The 26,298-nt window shown below is 38.5% G+C and overlaps 1 protein-coding gene across 1 annotated transcript; it reads left to right on the forward strand.

Moving 5' to 3' along the window:
* Positions 1-9,923: 9,923 nt before the first annotated feature.
* On the forward strand, positions 9,924-25,608 carry LOC120295890 (omega-hydroxypalmitate O-feruloyl transferase-like). Its single transcript, XM_039317500.1, has 5 exons — positions 9,924-10,049; positions 23,569-23,573; positions 24,027-24,085; positions 24,475-24,749; positions 24,949-25,608. Exons 1-5 carry the CDS (start codon positions 9,924-9,926, stop codon positions 25,606-25,608), a joined length of 1,125 nt encoding a protein of 374 aa, XP_039173434.1.
* Positions 25,609-26,298: the final 690 nt, after the last annotated feature.

Raw genomic sequence — 26,298 nt, forward strand, 5'->3', positions numbered from 1 at the left:
TATTTCAATTCCTAATATTGATAGTAAAATGCAAACAAAATTCAATCGTAATAGCAGCCCTTGTTATATTGTAATACAGGGGCTATTCAGTACCAAATCATTGATGGAACAAAAGTATAAGTGTTCAGAGTTGCTGACATGTATGAGTTGCATCTTCTCACTTTTAAATTCTCTAGAAATAGTTTCCATAAAGATGGCTGAACATCTCTTATGGTACTTGCGCAAAGCAAGAATGGGTAGTACAATTGCCGAATAGGATCTCTAAAAGCCTTCTGATATTCACAAGAAGCTTAAAACTCTCAACAACCTCACACGAATGGCTTAGACATTGCACACATGTACATTGAAAGCAATTGAAAAACAATTGAGAGGAAAGTGAGCTATAAGGTTCAAGAAGCTGGAGATGAAGGGCCTTTAAGACACTCACTTGACTTCATTTGCACTTACAAGATCTCATGTTTTTTTTTTTTACTAGTCAAGGGAAGCTTTACTCTCTCTTAAGTGCACTAGCAAAGGGAATCGAAGCCTTCTCCGTTGCCTAACTGAGCAAGACCTCTCGGGTCTTGGGCTTCGGATATCACACCTCTTAGTTTTTACATGAACTGCAAGACCATTCTCATGGAACTTTTATCAAAGAAATAAAATACATTTCGCAAATCATCCATTTCAGTTGAGTCATCTTAATTGTCGAGCGCATAGTGGAAGAATGTTTTCGTTGAAATGAAATATAGCAACGTACAGGCAGGTTGACTTTGACTAAACTAAAAGCAATATAGGCCGTTCACCTAAAATGTTGTTTATGCAGCCAAGATAGGCTGTACAAATGCGCCCTCCCACGGGATTAATACGTTGACCTTCTTAGATATTTTTAATCCATTATAATGAGATATTTAGCACTGTTTCTATAATTTGACTCGAGTATATGTATATGATTTGTCGTTCGCATATAATTGACCTTCCAGCATTAACAGAAAAACAATTTTAAAAGGAAATTTCAATCGAATAAGTATATATAGTGGTTTGAAGTGGGGAATGATGTGAGTAGGATTTGTTCATTTGACCCAAGCGATTCCTTTTTTAATCGCTTTCTCTTAGCCTAACTATATAATTGCTTTAGAGTGACCTAGTGTTGATTTGAGGCATTCAGTATTAGATAAAATCATATCTCTTACTATAGTGCACCATTCGATAGCTGATCTATTGCCTCTTTTTTTTTTTTTTTTTTTATCTCAATCTCACCATCATTTTCTTTCTAATGGCTAATATTCTTCCTCAAGTGATCCCTCAGCTGCATTCTCTAATGGTGATTACCTGTTTGACTTGCTTTTTGTTTCTTTAAATAAATTCTTCCTCATTATTAATTAATTTATGAAGTGGTGCAATTTCACTGAAGAATTTCATTTGTATTGGAACTTAAATGACCTTCTCTAAGTGATTTAACAATTGCTAGTATAGTAGCTATTGCATTCTCGGGTTAGCCAAAAAGGTACAAAGGAGAGATTTTATTTGAGTTTGGGATCTATGAAACACTAATGTCATTAGATGATTGTACATGAGTGTATCCAAATTACCATTTTGCCTATGCTTAACACATTCTGATCATAATCCCTACTTAGCACTTTTTGTTTTGTCTCCAGTATATTCCAATAGCCTTTACGTTCTGGAGTCATCAACATTAGTATGGAGATTTCTTTTTTTGTGCGACTTAAGATAGAATTACCAATTCCATGAATTTGTAATTTACGTCTTGGCACTCTTCTTTATTTACATCTTGGAAGTTCATGAATTCGTAATTTAACTAAATCACCAATTCTGTGAGTATTGCAGGTTGCATTTCCTAACTTGGAGAATTTATATATCAAGGGCATAGATAACATCAAGATGATATGGCACGAACCAATTCAAGTGGATTCCTTCTCTAAGCTAAAATTGCTTTCAGTTAGTGAATGCAAAAAGCTTGTGAACATTGTACCTTCTTTCATTCTAGGATGGCTCTTGAGCTTGGAAACTTTGACGGCAAAAGGATGTGATTCCCTTGAAGTTGTTTTCAAACTCCAGCCACCAAATCCTCTAGATGGAAAGAGTGTTGCTTGTTCTCCACTAAAAGAGCTGAAGTTAGATGACTTACCAATGCTAAACTGTGTATGGGATAAGGAACTCTACCGTCATATTAAATTCCAGTGTCTACGTTCGGTTACCCTTTGGAGATGCGCTAGGCTTACCTCTTTGTTTTTGACCTCAATAGCCAGAGATCTAATCCAACTTGAGGAGTTGGAGATCAATCAATGTAGCATTGTGGAATTCATCGAGAAGGAAGGACTAAGTGAGCTGTGCATCAATGTGGAAGCCATAGAATGCCCAAGTCATGAGCTAAAAGTAGCATCATCCTTTCCTAGTTATTTTCAGCATATGAAAAATCTAGATGTGTCACTTTGTGATGGGTTATCAAATATGTTCACATCAACAATAGCTGAAAATTTGGTGGGACTCACAAAATTGAGGATTAAAAAATGTGAAATATTGACAAAAGTCATTAGTGATGAGGGAGGAAATGATGGGCATGTAGTGACTTTCAGTCAATTGAAGTATATGGGACTTGATGGGTTGACTAGATTGAGGTGTTTTAGCTCAAATGGATACACTTTGATGTTCCCTCTCTTGGAAGATATCATTGTGAATAGATGTCCCCAGATGAAGTTCTTCCACAATGGACAAATAGAGGTGCCAAAGCTAAAAGGAGTAAAAATAGGTTTGAATGAAGGGTATGAAGCGACAAAGTGCCAGTATTTTTGGAAGGGAAACCTCAACATGACCATCCAAAATATGTTGGAAGAAATGGTACGCTTCAGTTGCTAAATTCTATGCAATTTGATTTTTTCTTATCACCAATAAAGTAATTATTATTTTATTTTTTTGCTAACTAGAATTTTATGTTTAATGATGCATTTTCTAATAGGCTACGTTTGCTGGGACTAAGTATATGCAGTTGCTTGAGTTCCCAGAGCTGATTGGAAAATGGCATGGCAAACTTAATCCCATCACATCATCTTGGCAATTAGAATCATTAGTGGTGGATAAATGTCCATCATTTACTAATGCTATTCCATCCAGTTTGATGCTTGTTTTAAAAAGAATGACAAGCTTGCAAGTGCGCAATTGTGAGCCTTTGGAAGAAATATTCGATCTTGAAGGGCTTGAGGCTATGGATTGCACTCAGGTGTTGCCTTTGCTACAAGATATCTGCACTGGGTCAATCTACCAAAGTTGAGGCAACTATGGAATAGAGATCTCCAAGGAACAATGTGCTTCAATTCTCTACAACATCTTAGCCTTTATAAATGTGGTAACTTGAGACATGCTTTTGTTCCATCAATGGCTTGGTGCCTTCCCAATCTATGGCAGATCGAAATAAAGGAGTGTGATCAAATGGAAGGAGTGATTGTAGATGAAGAAGGGCAAGGAAGTGCAGGGGACTAGATTACATTCCCATATCTTAAGTGGATAACTTTGGAATGCTTGCCCAATTTGACTAGTTTCCTCTCGTGGAAGAATCATATGCTAGAATGCCCCGTTTTATTAAAGTTGAGCATTGCCCATTGCCCCAAGATGAGAAGTCTAACTTGGCAATCTTTGATGGAGATTAACAATGGCACCCCTTCACTTTTCACTCCATAGGTCAGTCTCTCAAATAAATGCATTTTGGGCACTTCATTTGAACATATTCGTTTGCATATAATTGGACAATGCATGGTAAGTAGACAAAAGTGCTAGTTATAATTGTTTGTAATATCAATCGTCAATGCTTTGCTCAAATTTGATCGGGACTCTGTGTTTCATACCTAAACAAAGATGACCAGAATATTTTCCTTCCCACAATAATCCATGATCACATCCATAAACTATTAATGCAAAACAATTTAGACATTGATAACCATGTGCGTTTTAAAATCATTTAATTATACAGATCCATGTACATAATCTATTAATATTTACTTAAAAGATTAAAAGTTTTCTAATCCTCAGCAAATATAAGTATTAATTGTCCATATCCATATATTTTTGGAAGTATTATTTCTGTGAGCTCATAAAATCATATTGTATATGCAGTACCTCAAAATTTATTTCAGAGGCATTTTAAACAAGTTATGACAATAATCTTATAAAAACATTTACTTTTTGAAATTTCGACTATAAAGAACAAAACAGGTAAACATATAATATCATTTAAAAATGGCAAAAAAAAAAAAAATGAAGTATCACCTACTTCATATTTTCTTGCATAGAAGCAAACTAGCGTTGTTCTGTTAAACATGAAGAAAAGGGGAAAAGAAAACTTCATAATTATAAAAGCCTAGTTCACAAATTGCTTAGCTATTACAGCTCTTTGTACCATAATCATCTTCCCAAACAATGAAATTGGAGGAATTAGAGAGAATTGCTCTTTTCATTAGAGTGCTCTAAAATTCAATAATGATTGGTGCAATCAACTTTTTTTTTTTTTATCTTAATAATCACAAATGCTTGAGCTGGCTCTTGATAAAAAAATAAACAAAAATAAAAAGGCCAATATGCATGAAGTTGTCTATCATCTCTGTTGATTTATCGCTATACTTCAACAACCTATCAAATTACGTACCTACATTATACAATAAATATTAACTCTAATTTATCATATTGAGTGATAATTAGTGTGATACTGCAGATGATCTATGCTTGGCAAGAGAAATGAAGATTCCTTTTTTCAAAAGAGAATTGACGAAAAAAAAAGGAAAAAAATAAAAAAGAGAATAGGATAGCTGGACAATAAATAGTAGCAATGCCATGGATGGTCGCCGGCATTGTGAGTCTTAGTTCATAACTAGATGACAATATTTAGTCAATGTCCTAGCTAAAATAAGAATTTGAAAAAAAATCGGAATAAATTATCGAATCAACAACACTATTGAAGGGAAAATAATAGGTGCATTAAATACACCATGTAGGATCCATATTGAATCATCTGCAAATGGACATGTGGTCAAGCCGGGCCTACCTATATGTTGAACGATCAAAATATTTGCTCCCGCTCCCTTCAATAATGCCTCATTACTGGTGTTGCGATAAGGCGAGCGATCGAACAATAATATAGACAGAAAAAGAAAATAAATCGGACACCAGATTTACGTGGTTCGGTCGTAAAGACCTACGTCCACGGGGAGAGTAGCAACGAATTTCACTATAGATCAAGCGATACAAGGAGATTACACACTCGAGTCACTCAAACACTCTCTCAGTGTTTCCCAAGGCCCAATTACACCCAATGACACACATAGTGTTTAGCCCCGAAATTCCTCAAGAAATAATCTCTCAAACTCACGAAGGAATTACACGCAAATCTTACCACAAGATTTAATTGGCTTTAACACTAAACCTTCTTGGATGTAATTCACGACATAGAAAATCCCTCCCAAGCACTCAACAACAAGGCGGTGCTTCAAGACCAATTCTTCACGATCAACGGCGGAACACCAAGCACTCACGTGGCGCTTCAAAACAACTTGTGATCCACATCTATCACCCATGGCCTTAAGTCTCTATATAAGTAAAACCCTTATTCTTTTGCCAGCTTCTCATAGGATTTTGTTTCCTATCCAAAACATATCTTTGCATATTTTAAACAAAAAAATCCAAGTCCTAGTCAAAGTTGGACTTTCCTATTTTAACAGCCAGACTCTCCAACGCAGATTCAAATTCGGGAAGTTGATCTTCGGATCTTCTTTGCTCGATTTTGAACATCCACAACATATCCAACTCGAGACATATTTTAACAATCTCCACCTTAGCTCGACGTTTGAGCTAAGTCGCAATCGCTTCGTAAAAATTCAAACTCTACTGCTACTTTCCCCTAGCCCCCGATGGGCTCAACCACCACAAATATTGTGCAAGTCCAAGCCTTGCTTGAACTTCGCCATAACCGAGGACCTCATCAGAATACCAACTCCACATGCACCTTTAACTGCTCCACAAGCATTTTCCGACATAACCTCCTTAACCGCAGATAAAGCAAAACCATTGTTGCATCCATATTTGTCGGGAGATCGAATACATACCTTGTTAATTTCAGCAGTTACAGCAACCATTGGCTCTATAGGCTCCACCTCGCTATGAGCACCATCTGTGTCGATTACTTTGCTAGTACTCGTACTCGCTACCTCAGGAGTTTTTGGTCGCAACTCCACCTCAAGCTGAATACCATTCAGATCCGTTTGAACACTGCTATAATCACTCTTAGCCAGAAGTACTGGAGACTCGTCAAAAGTAACTTCTCTGCTGTTAACAGGTGAATTTATATCTAGGCACCACAACCGATCGCCTCGCTCACCTTGTGCATAGCCATGAAATATGCACCTTGCCCTCCCATCGAGCTTACCATCACTCACTCGAAAATAATACGGGCAATGTAACATTCTAATGATAGAATAACCAGCAATGTTACCTAACCACATTTCTTTAGGAGTCCGCCATTCAATAGTAGTTGATGGGGATCTATTCACCAGGCAGCTTATCGTGCTTAGCATATCAACTAGGATTCTCCTAGCAATACCAGCACTAGAGATTATTTTACGGGCCATCTCTAGTAATGTTCTACTCATCAATTTTGCAAATTGTTGTGATTTACTAGCACTAGTGCAGTGTTTCACTGTGCTCTCTTTCATGCAGAATTTATTTGTCAGCTCCGAGCAGAACTCCATGCTATTGTCAGTTCGCACATGCTTGATCGACTTACTAGTCTTTGTCTCGATCAAAGCTTTTGACTGCAAGATCCTGACACCAACATTAAACTTGTGCCTAGGCACAAACACCCAGGTCTTCCTCGAGTAGTCAATAGACTCTCGAACAGATGCATCCGACGTCTCCGCAGCGAAATTTATCACTGTCTCACCTTGAAGTTTATACAGGCCATCGTGCTTGATTCCTTTCATTATCACCAGGGCACCTCGAACAACCTTCAGAACTCCACCTTTTGAAGAATACCTGCAACCAGCTGAATCTAGGGCACCCAAGGAAATTAAGTTCTTTTTCAATTCTAGAACATGCCTCACTCCAGTCAATGTCCTCATGATACCATCATGCATTCTGATTTTAACATCACCAACACCTACAACATCGCACTCAACGTTGTTCCCTAACTGGACTTTATCACTACCCGTGCACTGATAAGTGATAAACCAGTTTCTATTTGGTGTGACATGAAAAGAAAAACCAGAATCCATAATCCATCCATCAAGCGATGAATCATTAGTGACAGACAAGACATAATCGGCATTATCTGCTACAGCTGCAACATTATCTGCATAATTAATCATAATTCCCTTACCTTTCTCATTCTTCAGCTTAAGACAATCTCTTCTAAGATGCCCCCTCTTACCACAGCTCCAACAGACAACATTAGCAGTCCTAGATTGACTACGTCTGTTCATATTAGTACTACTATTACCCATACGCGTTACAGATCTTCCTCTATTTTCACCTACTAGTGCAGTAGATACAGATTCGCAGATTCTCTTCTACGAATGTCCTCGCTCGAGAATCAAATCTCGAACCCCATCAAACGTCAAACTTGTTGACCCGGAGGAATTACTAACGGTAGTAACGGTGGTATTCCAATTATCAGGCAATGAGGATAATAGAATCAAAGCACGTACCTCATCTTCAAAATCAATCTCAACTGAACTCAATTGACTAACAATCACATTGAATTCATTGATATGATCTGCAACTGACGCACCTTCTTTCATCTTCAAGTTAAACAGACGTCGCATCAAACAGACCTTGTTGATCGCAGAGGGCTTCTCGTACATATCCGACAAGGCTTGCATCAAATCAGCAGTGGTATTTTCCTTCAGGATGTTAAACGCGACGTTACGAGCCAACGTTAGTTGAATAACACCCATAGCTCGTCTATCCAGCAAATCCCAATCAGCTTGCTTCATCGTCGCTGGTTTCTCCCTAGACAAGGGCAAGTGCAGTTTCATCTGATAAAGATAATCTTCAATCTGCATCTTCTAGAAACTAAAATCCTTCCCATCATATCTGTCGATTCTCACTTTTACTTCTTTTGTCGCCATCGATTCGCTTCAACTCAGCCAAACCTGGCTCTGATACCACTTGTTGCGATAAGATGAGCGATCGAACAATAATATAGACAGAAAAAGAAAATAAATCGGACACCAGATTTACGTGGTTCAGTCGTAAAGACCTACGTCCACGGGGAGAGCAACATCGAATTTCACTATAGATCAAGCGATACAAGGAGATTACACACTCGAGTCACTCAAACACTCTCTCGGTGTTTCCCAAGCCCCAATTACACCCAATAACACACACAGTGTTTAGCCCCGAAATTCCTCAAGAAATAATCTCTCAAACTCACGAAGGAATTACACGCAAATCTTACCACAAGATTTAATTGGCTTTAACACTAAACCTTCTTGGATGTAATTCACGGCATAGAAAATCCCTCCCAAGCACTCAACAACGAGGCGGTGCTTCAAGACCAATTCTTCACGATCAACGGCGGAACACCAAGCACTCACGTGGCACTTCAAAACAACTTGTGATCCACATCTATCACCCATGGCCTTAAGTCTATATATAAGTAAAACCCTTATTCTTTTCCCAGCTTCTCATAGGATTTTGTTTCCTATCCAAAACATATCTTTGCATATTTTAAACAAAAAAATCCAAGTCCTAGTCAAAGCTGGACTTTCCTATTTTAATAGCCGACTCTCCAACGCAGATTCAAATTCGGGAAGTTGATCTTCGGATCTTCTTTGCTCGATTTCGAACATCCACAACATATCCAATTCGGAATATTTGTAATTTTGCATTGGGCTTAAAATTGAGACATATTTTAACAACTGGAAAAAGCTCTCTTTCCTCTTTCTAGTGTGGCTTTGCTCCCTCCCTCTGTCTCTCTCTCTCTTTCCTTCCTCGGTGGCCTTGGCCTCCGTTTGTTGCGGTGCTGTTGCGGTGCGCTCACTAGACAAAGGAAGAAATTAGACAAAGTCTATTTGATAATTTCTCCCCCTATAAGAAATGTTCGCTCTGAGTCATTTTGTTTCACCTTGATTACGCGAACCGGAGCTTGTTGGTTATGGTGGGTCGAAGTGGCTCTCCGATGCGGAAGCGATTTTAGCGTCGATTCGGTCGGGGCATTGATTCCCGGCGAAGAAAAATTAAAAAATCTTCTCTTCAGCCCTCTCTTCCTCCTCCTTTGTCCACAGCAGCGTGACCTCCGCCCCTCCTTCGTTGTCACCAACGGCGAAGTCACTGGTGCCTTGATTAGGCTGACCCTCGCTATGTCCAAGCCGAGCATGGCCAACTTCCTCTATTTGGTCCGTCTCATCGTTCTACAGATCTCGAAATCTGGCCATCCATAGCAACGGAGTTGCAGATATGGAAGTCGACCACCGTCGCTGGTAGCCATGGACGAGCCGTTGTCGCTGGAGCCATGGTTGCAGATCTGGAAGTTCTATCGCGAGCAATGACGGCTTATGGACTGCCATTGTCCCCTCCATCGTCGCTCACGATTGGCTCGTGGTCGGCCCCATCCATGGCCGAGCCACCCCTCCATTGTCACAGCTGCTCGTGGTCGTTGCCCGTCCAGATCTGGACTGGAGTGGTGCCTCCAGATCTAGTATCGTCCATGGACGCAAGCCTAGCTTGTCCATGGCTCGCGAGGAGGCTCCTCCACAGATCTGGCGACCACTGCTTGTCCATGGCCATGAGCCTTGACGGTGATTTTGAGATCTCGATGGCCATGGAATAGTGAAAGGAAAAACAGAGGAATAGATGTCGGGGAAGAGTGGCCATGGGCGAGAGGGCCGAAGCATGAACGCGGCCATGGACGAGACGGCATCATGAACAAGCAGACCACAAAGATGACGAAGAGGGTTAGACGCCTAGCAATGGTCGCCTTGGACACGGCGCCGTCAACTCCGCTGTTGGTGACGGCGGAGGGAGGCGGGAAGGTTGGGCTCAATGTGACTGGAGATGGAGGAGAAAGTGTAGATGGAGAAGGAAAGTGAGGTGGATTGAGATTTTTTATATTTAATCATCTGACCAAAAAAGAGTCAATATTTAGTCAATGTCCAAGCTACGTAAAAAATTAAAATAATAAGAATAAATCATCCGATCAACGCTTCATTCCGTCTCATGAAGGTCTTCTCATGGGAAGACCAAACGCACTAAATGACGACCTCCACCGGCACTTCCTTTTTTGGGTCGAATCCTGAGGCACTTGAAAATGTGGGATACTGACCCAAATATGATTTTTTTGGTCTTTTCTACTACAGATTCCGTGCGAGCTTCAGTTATTGCTTCTTCTTTTTTTCGGTGACGGAGGAAATGTTTGTGGTTTTTCTTATTCTAATGCTTTTGCGTAATTTTTTCTATTATTGCCTGAGAGTAGAATGTTTAATTATGAGGAATATCTATATATTTATTTACTTTTTTATCGTAAGAGTTATTGCTAATTATTTATTTACTTCTGATGTCATTTGCATGTATAAGTTGTCATGTAATAATAGGTATCCCCACATTTTGAGGATATTTCAAAAAGTCATTATAACATTGAAGCAAGAATACTAATAAATTTGGGGAAGCATAAAAATATTCATATGATTTTTTGGTAGTGACAAATTGTGATAGTGTTAATTTCATTTTTATGTCAAATATGGGCTGTCTGTAATAATAGGTTTCTCCCACATTGTTAGATAATTTCAAATTCTCATCAAAATCCTCAATTAAGAGTATTAATAGATTAAGGGAAGTGTGGAAAGTCATTTTGTTTTTTTTTTTTGTTTTTTTGGCTATGACAAGTCATAGTTGCATTAACTTTATTGTAACCAAATGAAAAATGTCAATACTTTGCTTCTTGGACAATCCGTCAGAGGTCATAACACAGTAAAAAAAAAAAAAAACATAGTTGATTTTCTCACCTCCCTACAAATAAACATCAATGTACATGCTACCTATTCACTTTTGTTAATATTTTTTGGATTTTTTAAAATCTACTAGAGATGAAAATGGGAAGTCAATTTCTTTTAATTGATAAGAAATATATGTAGAACCAGCTTATACCTATCGCTGGAGCATCATAATTTTGCACCCATCAGCGCGGTATTGGAGCCAAAGTAAGGAAGAGAGAAGGATGATATGTATATTTATCCTGATCAGATTGTAGTATGAATCACGTGCATCAAAGCTTCTTTGAACTTTGCTTCAGCTACATTTATTCCTTGAACCAAATAAATTTAAGAAATTCTTACCTTATCTAATGTTGCATTATCAAAAGATCAGTGCAAGCAACTTTGATAATGATCAGTGTGCACAAATTTGAAAGTTCGAGAATCCAAGTATTCATCATTGAACTTTCCAAAAATTAAAGGGATAAGGCATTGCTAGCATAAAATGTCAATTGAGGCACTTAAAATTCGATGCTCAACGTACTATTGATTATAAATGCATTTATAATTTCATGCTTGTTGCGATGCAACATACTTGGACTTAAGCATTAGTCAGCTTAAATGAAAGCAACAATTAGCCACTCCCTTTTTTTGTCATTGACAAGTGCTCGCATTCTCATGATTTGTGAGAGTGAGGGAAGTTTAGAAATTCTTCCTTTGAAGTCATAACTTAATGTAATCACATTCATTACATCATTTTTCTCAATATGCCAGGTATAATGTCCCCAGTTTAGGCAGATGGTTCTCTCCCATATGGACAATTTAAGCAAAATATGGAGTGGCAGTCCTCAAGAAACTCTCACTTTTGACAATTTATGGAAAGTGCAGATTCTAAATTGAGGGAGCCTTGACAATGTGTTTTTGCATTGGGTGGCTACAAGTCTAACCCAACTTAAGGAACTTCAAGTGGAGTCTTGTGAGATTGAGGAAATAGTCGCTAGTGGGAATGAGACTCTACATTCCAATACTACTCAAGATCTTTTTCCAAAACTAACCTCTCCAGTGTTACATGATATGCCAAACCTCAAGAACTTATGCACCAACCTGCCCACTTTGAATTGGCCATTCTTGAAGGAATTGCTAGTAACTCATTGTGATAAAGCAAACATGCTGTCTTTTGTAGCATCTATGAGCAATTGGGCTCAAAAAGATTATCAACAGGGCATTTCTAATCAAGAAGCACACTCTTTATTTGAGAGGGTATGATTTGAGCTGCTCTCCCTTAGTTTCTATTTTGTTCTTTAAAGCACTCACCGATCTCATATCCACTACATAATCAAGCCATGTTATATTACTATAGAAAACATGATCGGCCTTACTCCTATTCAATTCATCACGCGACATATTCAGGAAATTAAGCAAATCGTGACTCTTAGGTATTCGGACAAGTCATCGATGGTGAAGCTAAGGAGTTGTAGGTTAGATTTTTTTGGGGGGGGTTGGGGGCGTTCCTTTCCGCTGGTTGGCCCACATTTGCAAGAGAGTCATCTGCATGTAGAAACTCATTGATAGGGATGATTTTGTGTTCAGAGTCTACATATTCACTAGTGCTGGTTAGGACTTGATTTACATTGATTGAGATGAACTCTGGAATTGTCACTTTCGTTGGTCCAAAATGAATTCAGTATTCCAAATAATAACTCCTTTATATAGTCTTGAGGAATCAAGGAAGTGTGTACTTCTATGCCAATTGGGTTTTATGAGGTTGATCATAATCCAAATGCACACTCATTAATGCCACATTCCAAATCTGAATGAACCAAAAAGTATTTGCTTCAAGATGTCCTTTTTGGTTTATGCATTCTTGTTATGTTGTTCTTCAATTTGAATTTGAAATCAGGTCTCATAGGCTTATTCAGATTATGGGTTTTATTTTTCCTACAGGGAATAACAAAAAGGTTTAGGAGGATGCTTTTGAGAGAATGGTGCAATTATTTGGCCCGTGGAATTGGAAAAATGTGATGAGATGGTTTGGCTAGCAAAGGGTTTGAATGAATTTACAGAGCACTACCGTGGGGGCCAATCTTTGGTCTTCTAATCTGGAGGGGACTCCATTTTCCATGTCACTGTAATTGATGAAGGGATGTCTGAGATGGAATATCCATCGATCAATGTCAATGTGAGGAACTGAGCCTCAGCAATTGTGGAATTGTCTTGCTGAAAGTGGAAGATGCCTTTGCTTGCTGTGAAGTTTCAGTCGAGCTTGAAGTCTGGGGGGATGAACTGCATTCAGCCAAATGTCCTCAGTCTTGTATAGAAATATAATTTGATCAGGTTTGCAAAGTTCATGGCGATTCCTATGCACATTCGTCAACAAAGTTTGCAGAGGGACAAAAGTCCGAACTGCTCATCACAAGATTTTCCAGGTTTGAATATGTGAATCTTAATATATTAGCTAATTCTCCCCTTGATTGTGTTGTTCTCGTGTTTGATTCGAACACCGTACAGGAACTGTCCATGTCTTTAGGCTAAGAGAAACTGCATTAGAGTTAATGCTAAGAGGAACTGTGTTAGAGCTAATTCATTCTCTTAGCGTTTCTTTGTCTCCAGATCTCCCGTGTGTGCATATGTATGTGTTAGGACTAAATGTGCCGATGATTGCCATGATGTTTTGGTTGAGCTTGAAGTCTTGAGGGATGAATTGCATTCAGCCAAGTGTCCTCAGCTTTGTATGGCAATGGAATTTGATCAGGTTTGCAAAGTTCATGGCAGTTCCCATGCACATTCGTTAGCAAAAAGTTTGGAGAGGGACAGAAGTTCAAACTGCTCGTCACGAGATTTTCCAGGTGTGAATCTTAATATATTAGCAGATTCTCCCCATGACTGTGTTGTTCTTGTGTTTGATTCGAATTCCATAAAGGAACTCTCCACATTGTTAGGCTAAGAGAAACTGTGTTAGAGCTAATTCACTCTTGTAGTGTTACTCTGTCTATAGTTCTCCTGTGTGTGAATATGCTTGTGTTGGAGGATCTCATAAATAATGGAAACAAGCCGAGCCAGTCATATGAGATTTGATTGTGTTGAGAATTGTATTGGTGTGCATATAGGCCTTAGGAAGCTGGACCATTAGTAAGACTCAGATTGATTGATTTAGGGTTGCTATGTCGGCATATATGAGTTTTACATAACAAGAATAGAATACAGCTAAAATGCAAAACCTTTCTTCTTCTTCTGTTTGTGCCTGCTGTAGGTATGCTGGAAACCGGGGCTTGTGCAGAGCTCTCGAACCGGCCAGCAAATCTGTACTTGATTATCCTTTCTCTAAAATTGCGGTGAAGTTAATACATCTGAAGAAAATCAATGTGGTAAGATCCTCGTGATAATGACAACTCTTGGATTTAAATCAGATAAAGCATCCTCATATTGTCTTCCTCAGAAATCATTGGTTGTTTTCAAGATGAAAAAATTGTGAATGTCTACTTGAACAGAGAGTTCCTGGTTCATTCCCAAAGACACACGTTAATAAAAGCCCGTAGACTGTGGCTCTCATATTTCAAGACAAACCATGGCCGTTGAAGCTCATCAGCCACAAACATTATGGAAAGTCATCTGCATGTTGGGCTGTATCTGCGACAGAAACTTCTTCGAAGGTGGAAGATGCGTGTGTTTGAGTTTTATTGAAAGGGATGATATTGTGTTTAGAGTATCCATCTTCAGAACCACTGATAAGACTGTGGTGTATAATAATATATGCAATATGATACAGCAGAGGAAGCATCGCCTTAGCTCACTTTTGGTGAGAACATAACTTACAGAATTGCTAGGTTGAACTTTCCTTTTGGTTCAGTAAAATGGATAAAAGCATGAGTTTTGTTCCAATGGATGTAATGGTCCTGAATGTGCACAATACCTCTCCTTGATCCTAGACTTAACAATCAATCGATCACCATGTGGGCAGGAGTCGTGAGTCGGAGGAAGGTTTCCGGTGGCTCAACCTGACCTTTAGAACCGTAAAGTGCAGTTATGTCGAGTACGTGTCCCTTAAGCCATATATCAACTGCGATTTTACGGCCTAAGTTCTCTAAGGTTTGTAACCAAATCTCCAGTGGAGTTGCCAAGCTGTCGCAACCTCTCTTTTGCCATTTGTGGAAAAAGAAAGAAGGTTTAGGGGTATTTGCCTAAAGAGGCGGACTAATGGCTCTAAATTAGGCACAGCTCTCCCAAGCCCATACCTCGTGCGACATTGGATTTTAAATTTTAATTCTTAACAACGTATGTATTTTTAGGAGTCACTATTAGCTTATTGGGGTCGACTAGAAACCAATCAAGACACGAGGGTGTTGTCTCGATTCCTACGCAACCAGAGATTTCTAAGACTCAGAACTTGTTTACTCCAATGTTTCTATTAGCACCCTTGCGGTACCACTAACTTGGAAGGTTGTTTATCTAAATGGCCACACAATCTTAATTACCAATTATAATCCTTATAAAACCGCTAAGTGTCCATGCAAATGTTTTTGTAGGTTTGTTTTCCTTAATGTCTAGACTAATCCTAACATAATTTAGAAGAAAAATTTACACACAAATTAATGAAAATCAATGTGTAAATAAACATCCAATAAATTGAAATGACTTGAAAATAAATGTGAAAAAGGAAAACCCGATACAAGTCGGACATATAATATTACATGACCTTGTTAACACGCCTTAGGACAGGACCCCCATGAGCGAAATGGGAATTCAAATATGCATGAAATTACTCTATATGCATGAAATTACATTAAATAATTTTAATCTACGCAAAATGGATTATTTACAAAAATGGTTATAAAATACAAAAATAGCACTAAATTAGGAAAATGACCTTTTAAAATTAGGAAAATTTCATATATGCCATTTCTATCCTAATTTGATGCTATCTAACATTTTTTGATATTTTTGAAATTTTCAGATTTTTCTCTTTTTTATAATTATTTTTTAAAAATATTAATAATAATTCCTTAAACCGATCTATGCTAACATGGAGTAACACATCACATGAATATCACAATAATCAAGCTCAAATCGACCGTTTCAAGATCGAAGCTTAGTTTGGGCATTTTGTCGAACACTTGGTGTGCATTAAACTAGCCCCAATAGCTTCCTCGAGCCATGTTTGCAGCCTTCAATTGTCACTCATAAGCAATCTCATGTGGAACTAAAATATCAATGTTATACTACCACATGTAATATATATACATATATATATATATATATTAGATAGAAATCATAGCTTAAAACACACTAGAACCAAGCTAAAATCATCCTCAAATATGCGGGTTTGAGCTGATTTTGCAAATCTAGGTTTGAACCCAAGTCAAGCAAACGGGTTACATGCCCATATTGAAGCCCCAACACTCATCACATGCCAGATCTAAGGGAAACATTACTTAATCCGAGTGAAAGTAGGTAACATGGGATCTCAAATGCAACAAACATCATAGAGAATGACCAACCGAACACATCAAAACAACCTCTCCAAAAAGTACACATGCAAAGTTTAGACTGACCAGCCATGATTTAATGTGGATAGGCTTGGTTTTTGGCCAAATTTTTAAACGATCTCATAGTTCACATGGGAATTTAAAGACCAAACCAATGTGACCTATGCATCATTTGTACTCCCACATGACATTCATCAAGCTCATGAAGATACAAAATGCATGCAAAGGGGAGTAGCAAGTCAAACATGTATGGCTCTTGAAGAGACTTCAAACATTTAGAAAAATTTCAGCCACATAAATTAGATTTCAGGGCTGGTCTTCCTCTTTACTTTTCACGGTTGAAACATGCTCAAACTCGATCATAAATACATCTAGGATGCTTACCTTGCTTTCTAGTTTCTTTTGCAAGTGACTCTTGACCAAGGAAACCGAGAAATTGTCCTCTGGAAGCACGTGGAAGTTGGTTCCTTCAAACTGAAAAATGAGATCTGCAGAGAAAAACTGATAACGAAGGTTTTTGTTGACCTCTAAAATTAGACTTCATGACCTCTTTTGTTGGAAAAATTAATACCAAAACAAACTACATGTATTCTAGTTTGGGGGTGAAAGTTAAGCTTTTCCTCATTTATCTCTCAATTTTCTCAAAAACACTTGCCTTCCCTCACCCATGACCGATCGGGCCCAACACCTAGAAAAATTTTCGGACTTTCTTGGCCCGCCAAGAGAGTACTGTTTCAGGGGGCTTTAGGAGACCTTCCCGAACTCCATTTTGGACATACGACATATGGATGGAAATATCTTTGAGTGAAATTTCACTCTCTAATTGAAGGTTTTAGCTAATTTTGGCTGCAAGTTTGCGAAAATTTCCCTTTTCTCTCTGGAGGTTGATCTGGAATTTCTGGGTTTGCTTTTCTGGAAGTGCTTTTGAAGGCCTCTTTGGGGGACGACCGTGAACTCCCTCCTCTCCCTCTCGTCTCCTCTCTCTCATCCCCCAAAAGACCTTGCTTCAGTGATCTTATCCCTTGAATTAAGGGATTTTTGGTTGGTCTTTTGTCCACCTACCAAGCTTGTCAACAGGGCTACTTCAACAATTTTCTGACTTAAGCCAGATTTCCAATTTCTGCATATGTTGAGTGTCCGGATTTGGTACAATTTTCCCGTGCCTTCAGCAGCTTATCTCTGACCAATTTTTGTCCACTTGCAGTAACAATAATGGCTCTTCCATCACGTGTGGAGATCGGGCTGGTTGGGCAGCTAAGGAGGATATGGTGGGGCCACCAAGTTACTTACTAAGCAACTCCAAATTGAGACCAACTCGTGGACTAAGTTTTGGCTGCTGATTTGAGTGCTTTAATCCATCAATTTTGCTGCTATTTTTGATCAATTAGCGAGTATATGTTTAGTAGTTTAAGATCACAACCAGATTTCGCAATTGTGCCTATCCAATTTTGCAAGAAAGTCCCTTAAAGTTGGTCATTTTCTTATTCGAAAATACCAAATTCAATACAAATTTGGTCCTTTTGGCCTGATTTGATTGATTCGACTTAACCCAAATTTAATTTCAACTTAATTGGTGACCAAGATGATGATTTAAGGGCTCGAACGCAAATTTTGCAAAATTTACGAATTGGTCCCTCAACTTTTGGAAATTGCATTTTGGCCCCAACTTGCAATTTGATTTCCAATCTGACCTCCTGGGCTTGACTAGTCACATTTAGATCATTGGGCCCAACTTGCTCTTTTTTTTTTTTTTTTTTTTTTTTCGATTTCCTCTTTTTTTTTTTAATTAATTTTTTTTTAAGGAAACACATCCTTCATTTAAAACACTTTATTAAACATCTAGATAATCTATATGCAGGAATTTGACATGAAATATTTTTGGGCAAAATTTTAGGTGTTAACAATAGTTCCAGACCTATGAAGAGAAGACTTATCCAAATGCGAGTATATCTTTAAGAATTTGGTTCGTACGGTTAAAGAAGATCTCATAGTTGGAGATAGCATCTCATGATCCATTATTCTTAAATCAATACGGGTGATTAGATCTATTGATTGGCAAAGTACACTTGGAAGATTCTACTTATAGAAACCTAGATCTTGATTGTATGGGCGAGTAGGGTTGATGGGCTATCATCACATTCCTTAAATAACTCGAGATCTCCCTAATTGTTTATGTCCAATGGCTAGATTGGAAGAACTTCTTTGGAAGGTACCAACGGTTATAAAGGCATGGAAGAGTATACAAGGAAAACGCTCAAGTTATTCGAGTGTGTGCGTGAAAGAAAAATTCCAAAGTCTAAAACTCCTAGTTCTTTGTTATTTCAATCGCTGAGCTTAAATTGTATTCAAAAGAGAGATATAATACTTGTGAGACCTTGAGGAAGTGTAGTAGAGTTTCTACACTGTGAAATCAAGGACGTGAGACTGTAAAATCTCTTTTGGTTCTTAGTGAAATCCAGTCAGTGGGTTGTTAGTGCGGGAGAGTGGACGTAGGCTTGGTCTAAGTCGAACCACTGTAAACCTTGTGTTTCAATTCTCTTTCCCTAAACTCTTTACTTTAATTCGTAACTTTATATAACTGCTTATAGTATTTTACATCTTCGGTCTATTATCCTCTAAAGACGAATTAATTAGTTAAGTCTTGTAAAACTTGTTTTAACACATATTCACCCCCCTCTATGTGCTATTACTAGCCTTATCAAGTTTCACAGAATTTTCCTACGGTTTTGGAGTGAAGACTCAAAATTCACCTAAAATGTATTTTATCCTTTGACTGACTAGCTCTGCTATCTGCTAGACTTCTCAATTGCTAAATGCATTCATTGTGAAGACTTCTGATTTTATTTTATTTGTTGATTTTCTTTGAGAATTCGATGCTCCAAGTCTTCATCTTGCTCTACTATTCCAAACACTCTCTTTCAATATCATTTCCAAAGATGCGCTGCAAATTTATGTAGAATGACAAAGAGGACAATTTTGCCAGAGAGTATTTGCAGCTATGGGAGTGAACATGGAAACTGCACAATTTTTCAAACGTGACTTTGAGGAAAATGGGTCAATGGAGAGAGTGATCCTTTTTTCCTTAATTTGGTAATTTCTAATGAGCTGATAGTTAATTGTCTCGTACATTTTTTCTTTCCGGCAATTTCTGCAAGTTTGTAGATTGAGTTGTGATATAGATATCCTTGCTGATTAAAGGGTTGTACAGGTGCCTGTATTTCATTTTACGAAGTTTGCTCTTTTGTTTAGGCCAATGATCCAACTATTGAAAGCGTCATCACTCCATGACTTGCCCTTACAACTGCTGAGTGTCTGGCTTATGAATGTGACATAGCTATAGTCATTTTTTTTGTTAGAATCTCAAAATTATGTCCACTATGACTTGAATTTTTCTTGTGATATTAAGAATGCTAAATTTATATCCACGCGACACATTTATCCTTTATCAAAATTCCATCAGATGATTTTCCAACCCAAAATTAGGTCGTTTTGGTTTTCACTTAAGTCATTTGGGGTCGCCATATCAACACCCTTTGTCCTTTCCATTGACAATGTTAGTAGATTTAATCAAAAGTACAGTCTATCCGCTTGCTGTCTATGGCTACTGTCGAGCCACCACCATGCTCTTGCCGCCCTATCCCTTGTAGATGTCCTTGGTGTGGAGCCCCATTTGAGGTAGTATTCCCTATCCCTTTTATTGATACATGTGATTGGATGAGATGATTGCGTTGCCATGCCTTCTAATGTCACGATGAGCCATTTTCATGCTATAATTTCACGTTGAGGCTTTGCTTGTTGAGTATCCTTCTCGAATTCAACTCGATCTCAAATCATTCATCTCTTATTGTTTTTGTTTCTCATATTGATTAGTGTCAATTATGTTTACAATTCCTATCCCTATTACTGTTAGGAAGGCACTTTTGTCTTTAAATTGCCCATATCTTGAATTCATGACTTGAAATCCGCTTTACCAAATCATGTGCGTAGCTGTCCACGGTCTGTTCTTGCTTAAATGAACAGTGCACGGTGTCACTTGTGAAAGGACATACTTTTATTTCTCACAACTTCAATTCCATGGAAACATTTACTTTTTTCCTAGGCTTTCAATTTGAGATTTCTATTTGAATTTCCTGTAATTGGAAAATTTAACTTGATGTCATTCCCAGTTATCAAGATGTTATCGACATAAATTAATATCATGATCAATGAAATTCCTCTCCTTAAGGTCAATAGGAATCAATCCACAATTGATTGCTTGAATATTAATTTTAAAAAATGTCTCAGATGAACTTGCTTTATATCTTTCAATACTTTCATCACTCTTTTTAACTTTTGTAGCGGGGGATATCTGGACCATCTGCCTTAACTAGTCCTATGGATTTTATTATATGTTTGTTGACATATGACATAAGTACTCACCGCTCTAATGGCCCCTCTATGCTTTTGTCCACAGGAAGCACCTCATCGTTCTTAAAATAAATATTTCTTGTACGTGATTCTAAAATCTCGGAGTTGGATTCGGGCACTGATGCTCTGTCCGCATTCGTTTTTCATTCGACACCGCATGTTGCTCATGCATGCAGAACAATCCACATAGCACAATGCCCCGTTGCACGCTCTGTGGCCGTAACAAGACTCCTCGCCGTCTTCGGACTTGGGAAGCCCATCCACCAATGTGCCTTCTATAGAGTTTGAGCTTCGTGGATTTCTTCGCCAATCTCATGTATGATGACGTTTGCTTAAAGACTAATATTTTGTTTTGACTCTATTGAACAATATTATTTGTTTATTATTATTTTTCACTCAAGGACTCCAAGAGACAAAAATATACACTTCAGGAATCCCCGGAACATAAGGTTTTGCATTTCGTCAAGTAACTTCAATAGTTTGTCTCGACATTTTCTGTGCTAAGCTAATTTCACATTCAATATGGAATCCATTTAGAATGTAATAATCCCTCCTACTATATGTGGGGATATCTTAAGAGTTGCATTGTACTAGCTGGTCAATGTGGTCAATGATACAAAAAGTGCTAGGTATAAACAGCCAATCTACCAAATTAGTGTGCCAATGAGATTTTTTCTGTAAGTCGGGTAAATATCATATGTAGTTATTTTATATAATAAAGTCACTAAACTTTAATTTCAATCGCCCAATGCACTAACGCTATTTTCTTTTCCCATATGCAATTGATGCATTATGAAGACTTTTCGAACAATTTTTCTAGGCAATATTGACATGGTAGTCTTATATGTCTAATTGGAGATCCCGTAACGATCATAGGATGCCACATGAGTCTCAATTAAGAAAAAGCCAAAAAAAAAAAAAGTTCAAAAAAAGAGAGGGTTACATGGCCCTTGTGTAACGAGGAGAGGTTCTCAAGGCACAACTGGATTGGCAGGAAGCTAAAGTGATCATGAGTATCTAAATCCTTTTTTATCCCCATTGGATTTTCTAAAAATCTATATAATTGAGTATGTTATGACTTTTCAATTCAATTTTTCCCCACAAGTTGATAAGACTCAATAAGCAATTGTAAAATCATGAAAAATCCAGTTGCCATAAATGAACCAAACTGACACAACGGTAATTTCATTACATATTTTTACTCTCAAAAGCGTTGGTTTATTTGCTGAAATAATCATTATTTACAGAAGCTTGCCCCCACTAAGAAAAATTTCTAGATACATTCATGGACTGGCCATAATTTGGTCAGATTTCGATTAGTTACAAATTTTGGAGCCCATTCACCAATTGAAATAAAAAAAAAATTCAATGACCAATTGCAAAAATGTGCTATATAATTCAGTTATTGCTATTGATTTCTCATCTACCCTTCCCTTTAACAAATTTGAATGCCTAGCCTCACACGATCAAACATCCACAAAATTCCCATCAATCCATCTCCTTTTTCCCTTCAACTGAGCGGCCACTCGTAGCCCCAGTCTCCTCAATGAAAACCTGCTAAATGGCGTTATGCGATCTTATGAAGCCATTTTGGCTCGGTCTTTGAAGGTTGAGCTGAAAACTTTCGGAAATAAATATCTGAAATCATTTCATATAGGACTACACGGTCTGCTTCTACTTTGGAATCGTAGGTAACTATTAGTTTTTGAATTTGTTCGTCGGAGAAATGAGCTACACTCATGTATCCATCTTTAACTATTGTAGTTTCTGCTACAGGCGAAGGGTAGAGACTAGATTATTGTTGTTGTTGTTGTTGCTGTTGTTGTTGCTGCTGCTGCTGCTGTTGTTGACGGTCTGCTTCTACTTTGGAATCGTAGGTAACTATTAGTTTTTGAATTTATTCGCCGGAGAGATGAGCTACTCATGTATCCATCTTTAACTATTGTAGTTTCTGCTACAGGCGAAGGGTAGAGACTAGATTATTGTTGTTGTTGTTGTTGTTGTTGTTGTTGTTGTTGTTGCTGTTGTTGTTGGTATTGTTGTTGTTGACGGTTTGCTTCTACTTTGAAATAGTAGGTAACTATTAGTTTTTGAATTTGTTCGCCAGAGAGATGAGCTACTCATGTATCCATCTTTAACTATCGTAGTTTCTGCTACAGGCGAAGGGTAGAGACTAGATTATTGTTGTTGTTGTTGTTGTTGTTGTTGTTGTTGTTGTTGTTGGTGGTGGCGGTGGTGGTGTTGTTGTTGTTGTTGTCATCGTCGTTGTTGTCATTGTCGTCGTTGTTGTTGTCGTCGTCGTCATCGTCATCGTCATTGTCGTCGTCGTCGTTGTTGTCGTCGTCGTCATTGTCGCCGTTGTTGTCGTTGTTGTTGTTGTCGTTGTTGTTGTCGCCATTGTCGCTGTCATTGTCGTTGTTGTCGTTGTCGTTGTTGTTGTTGTGGTTGTTGTGGTTGTCGTTGTTGTCGTTGTTGTTGTTGTCGTTGTGTTGTTGTTGTTGTTGTTGTTCAAATTGATTGCAAAATCTACAAATGCTCATAGAAAATCAACACTTTTAAAAGAAAAAATTTCTTAAAATGATCGCTTGTATCACTTAGCATAATGAATGTGATGAAAATATTTGCATCATTAATGATAATCTATAGATATAGATTGTTACTAATAATAATAATATTTTATGTTGGTTAATTGGTTAATTTTCTTAATGTTTCATAATTTTTATCCACAGGATGGGTACTGCAATTCTCAAAGGGACGTTTGAGTCATTTGAGGATGAAAGCAAGAAGGGTACGTAGCATGCACATTTTGAATTTAATATGCATTTATTCAAATATATAATAATATATTTATATTTAATTGACAAGATCATGTAATTTTTCATGCAACCAATATAAACAAATATGGCTGGTCAATTTCGTATATGACTGATTAGTGTAAGAGTTTTCCTAGTGTGGACTATATTAATTGATATTGTAATTTACCGTTTTATTACGGTCAGGGTTATCAACACTTTTAAAATAAAAAATTTCTCAAAATGATCGCTTGTATCACTTAGCATAAGGAATGTGATGAAAATATTTGCATCATTAATGATAATCTATAGATATAGATTGTTACTAATAATAAGAATATTCTATGTTGGTTAATCGGTTAATTTTCTTAATGTTTCATAATTGTTATCCATAGGATGGGTACCGCAATTCTCAGAGGGACGTTTGAGTCATTTGAGGATGAAAGCAAGAATGGTACGTAGCATGCGCATTTTGAATTTAATATGCATTTATTCAAATATATAATAATATATTTATATTTAATTGACAAGATCATGTAATTTTTCATGCAACCAATATAAACAAATATGGCTGGTCAATTTCATATATGACTGATAAGTGTAAGAGTTTTCATAACGTGGATTATATTAATTAATATTGTAATTTATCGTTTTATTATGGTCAGAGTTGTTTGTAGCAATTAGTAAGTCATACAGTTGCCATGGTATCGCCCAAAGCATGCGGATAAATAAATACAGCTTCGATTATTCTGTGCAAAGAAGTAGGAAATGAGAAGCCGAGAAACACTGGAGCTATGTGAAAGCTTGATTTGAAGATCGCGAACACAATTCATGTTTCTCCAGCGAGGGAAACGTTTGGTGGGCTCTACGCTCTCTCAAACCTCGATCAGACCTTCCCATTCGTGATTGAGACCGTGTTTGCCTTCAATGGCAAAGGGAGAGGAAGGTGTTCCGCCGCGATTGAGACAATCAGAGAGTCACTGGCCAAGGCATTGGTCGAGTTCTATCCATTCGCGGGCAGACTTGTCATGGGGAGCGACGGGAGGATGGTGGTGAGATGCACTGGAGAAGGTGTCCCGTTTGTCGAAGCGACGTCGGAGGATGACATTGCAGTGCTGGCGATATCAGCACCATCAATCCCGCCATGCTACGAAAACTCGTGAAGCATAGTGACGGAGCCCCGACTATATTGGAAGTACCTTTGCTAACAGTGCAGGTAAATACTACTGAAAATGGTTGGTTTCACTAGATCCGATGGTCTTATTTAGTTTAGTACACATAAGTAGATATCCACTTACAGTTTATCATGAAATCCAGGTGACGACGTTCAAGTGCGGAGGGATCGTCGTCGGCATTGTCATGAATCACATCCTTGTCGATGGGAAAGCCCTCATGGACTTCATAGCTTGCTGGACAGACCTGGCTCGAGCCAAGCCGCCATCACTTCTTCCTTTTCTCGATCGATCGGTGTTGTGCCCAAGGCGACCTCCGCACATCGATTTCCCCCACCATGAGTATGCTCCGAGAGACCGGCAGCCCGGACACGTGGTCGACCCCCAAACCAAACCCCTCGTTTACAGATCCTTCTGCTTCAAGCCACACACTCTCATTCAGCTCAAGAAAGCGTCAAGAATCACAACCCAGAATGGCTCTTCCGTAGTCCCGACGACCTTCGAAGTCATATCGGCGCTCGTGTGGATCTCGCGAACCAAAGCTCTTGGAATCCATCCTCATGAGACAACGAAGCTACTCACTATAGTTGACGGCCGCCCCAAGTTCAACCCCCCGCTGCCAAGTGGCTACTTTGAGAACGGCATTGCTTGGTCCTGTGCTGAGTGCAGCACGGGTGAATTGACCCGGAATCGCTTCTCGTTCGCTGTCAGGACCGTGCACGAGGCGCTCACAACTGTCACCGACAGTTACATAAGGTCGGCCATCGACTACGTCGAGCTTAACAGGGTCCTAGTTGACTGCTAGGGCAGCACTTGCTGCATCAGCAAGTGGAGCCGGCTCCCTTTCTACAAGATGGATTTCGGGTTCGGGAGGCCGTTCCAAGTGGTGCCCGCAACGGTCCTCGACAACCTCATCTTGGTCGCTTCCCGGAGCAGGGATAGTGACGAGTTGGTTGTGTCCCTAGGGCTTACTTGCGACGCCATGGATGTTTTCTCGAAGTTGATTCAGCATGAGCTCACGTTGAAAAGGAAGTTCTAGTCTCATCCATGGATATGAGTATATGAAGCTTAGTTTTCGCACCCCTGGTTTTAAGTAGGACTAGCGCAGTGGTGTTGCGCTGCTTGTGCCTATTGTTTTATATGATATGCTTCCATTAATAAAGTGATGTACTTTCCAGAAAAGGGAATCTTATAGATACAAATGTCAATTTAGGAAAGAGCGCCCATAACATACACTAGTAATGTGAAAAAAAAGTCCTACGCATGTGGTTTTGTACACCATTGATCGGATATTAAGAGTAAATTAAGGGCATATGAGGCCATTTGTGTGAGAAAATATTAACCACACAAGTTGTGGAAGGAAAAGAAAGTGAAAAAAAAAGAAGAAAAGAAGAAGAAGGGAGAAACGACAAAGAAGAAGAGAAATGGAGGTGCGAGTATGCAAGAGGAGAGAGAGAAGGACATAAAAATCTGACAAATGGGCCATTCGTGGACA

The sequence above is a fragment of the Eucalyptus grandis genome, chromosome 7 (assembly GCF_016545825.1).
Source record: "Eucalyptus grandis isolate ANBG69807.140 chromosome 7, ASM1654582v1, whole genome shotgun sequence".
In the NCBI taxonomy this organism is placed as follows: Eukaryota; Viridiplantae; Streptophyta; class Magnoliopsida; order Myrtales; family Myrtaceae; genus Eucalyptus; species Eucalyptus grandis.

Excerpts from the sequence above, each read along its gene's own strand:
- LOC120295890 (XM_039317500.1), top strand. The coding sequence starts at position 9,924 with ATGACGAAGAGGGTTAGACGCCTAGCAATGGTCGCCTTGGACACGGCG. Across the intron at positions 24,086-24,474 it reads TGAGGATGAAAGCAAGAATG|CGAGGGAAACGTTTGGTGGG; the intron begins GTACGTAGCATG and ends ATGTTTCTCCAG. Across the intron at positions 24,750-24,948 it reads AGGATGACATTGCAGTGCTG|GTGACGACGTTCAAGTGCGG; the intron begins GCGATATCAGCA and ends CATGAAATCCAG.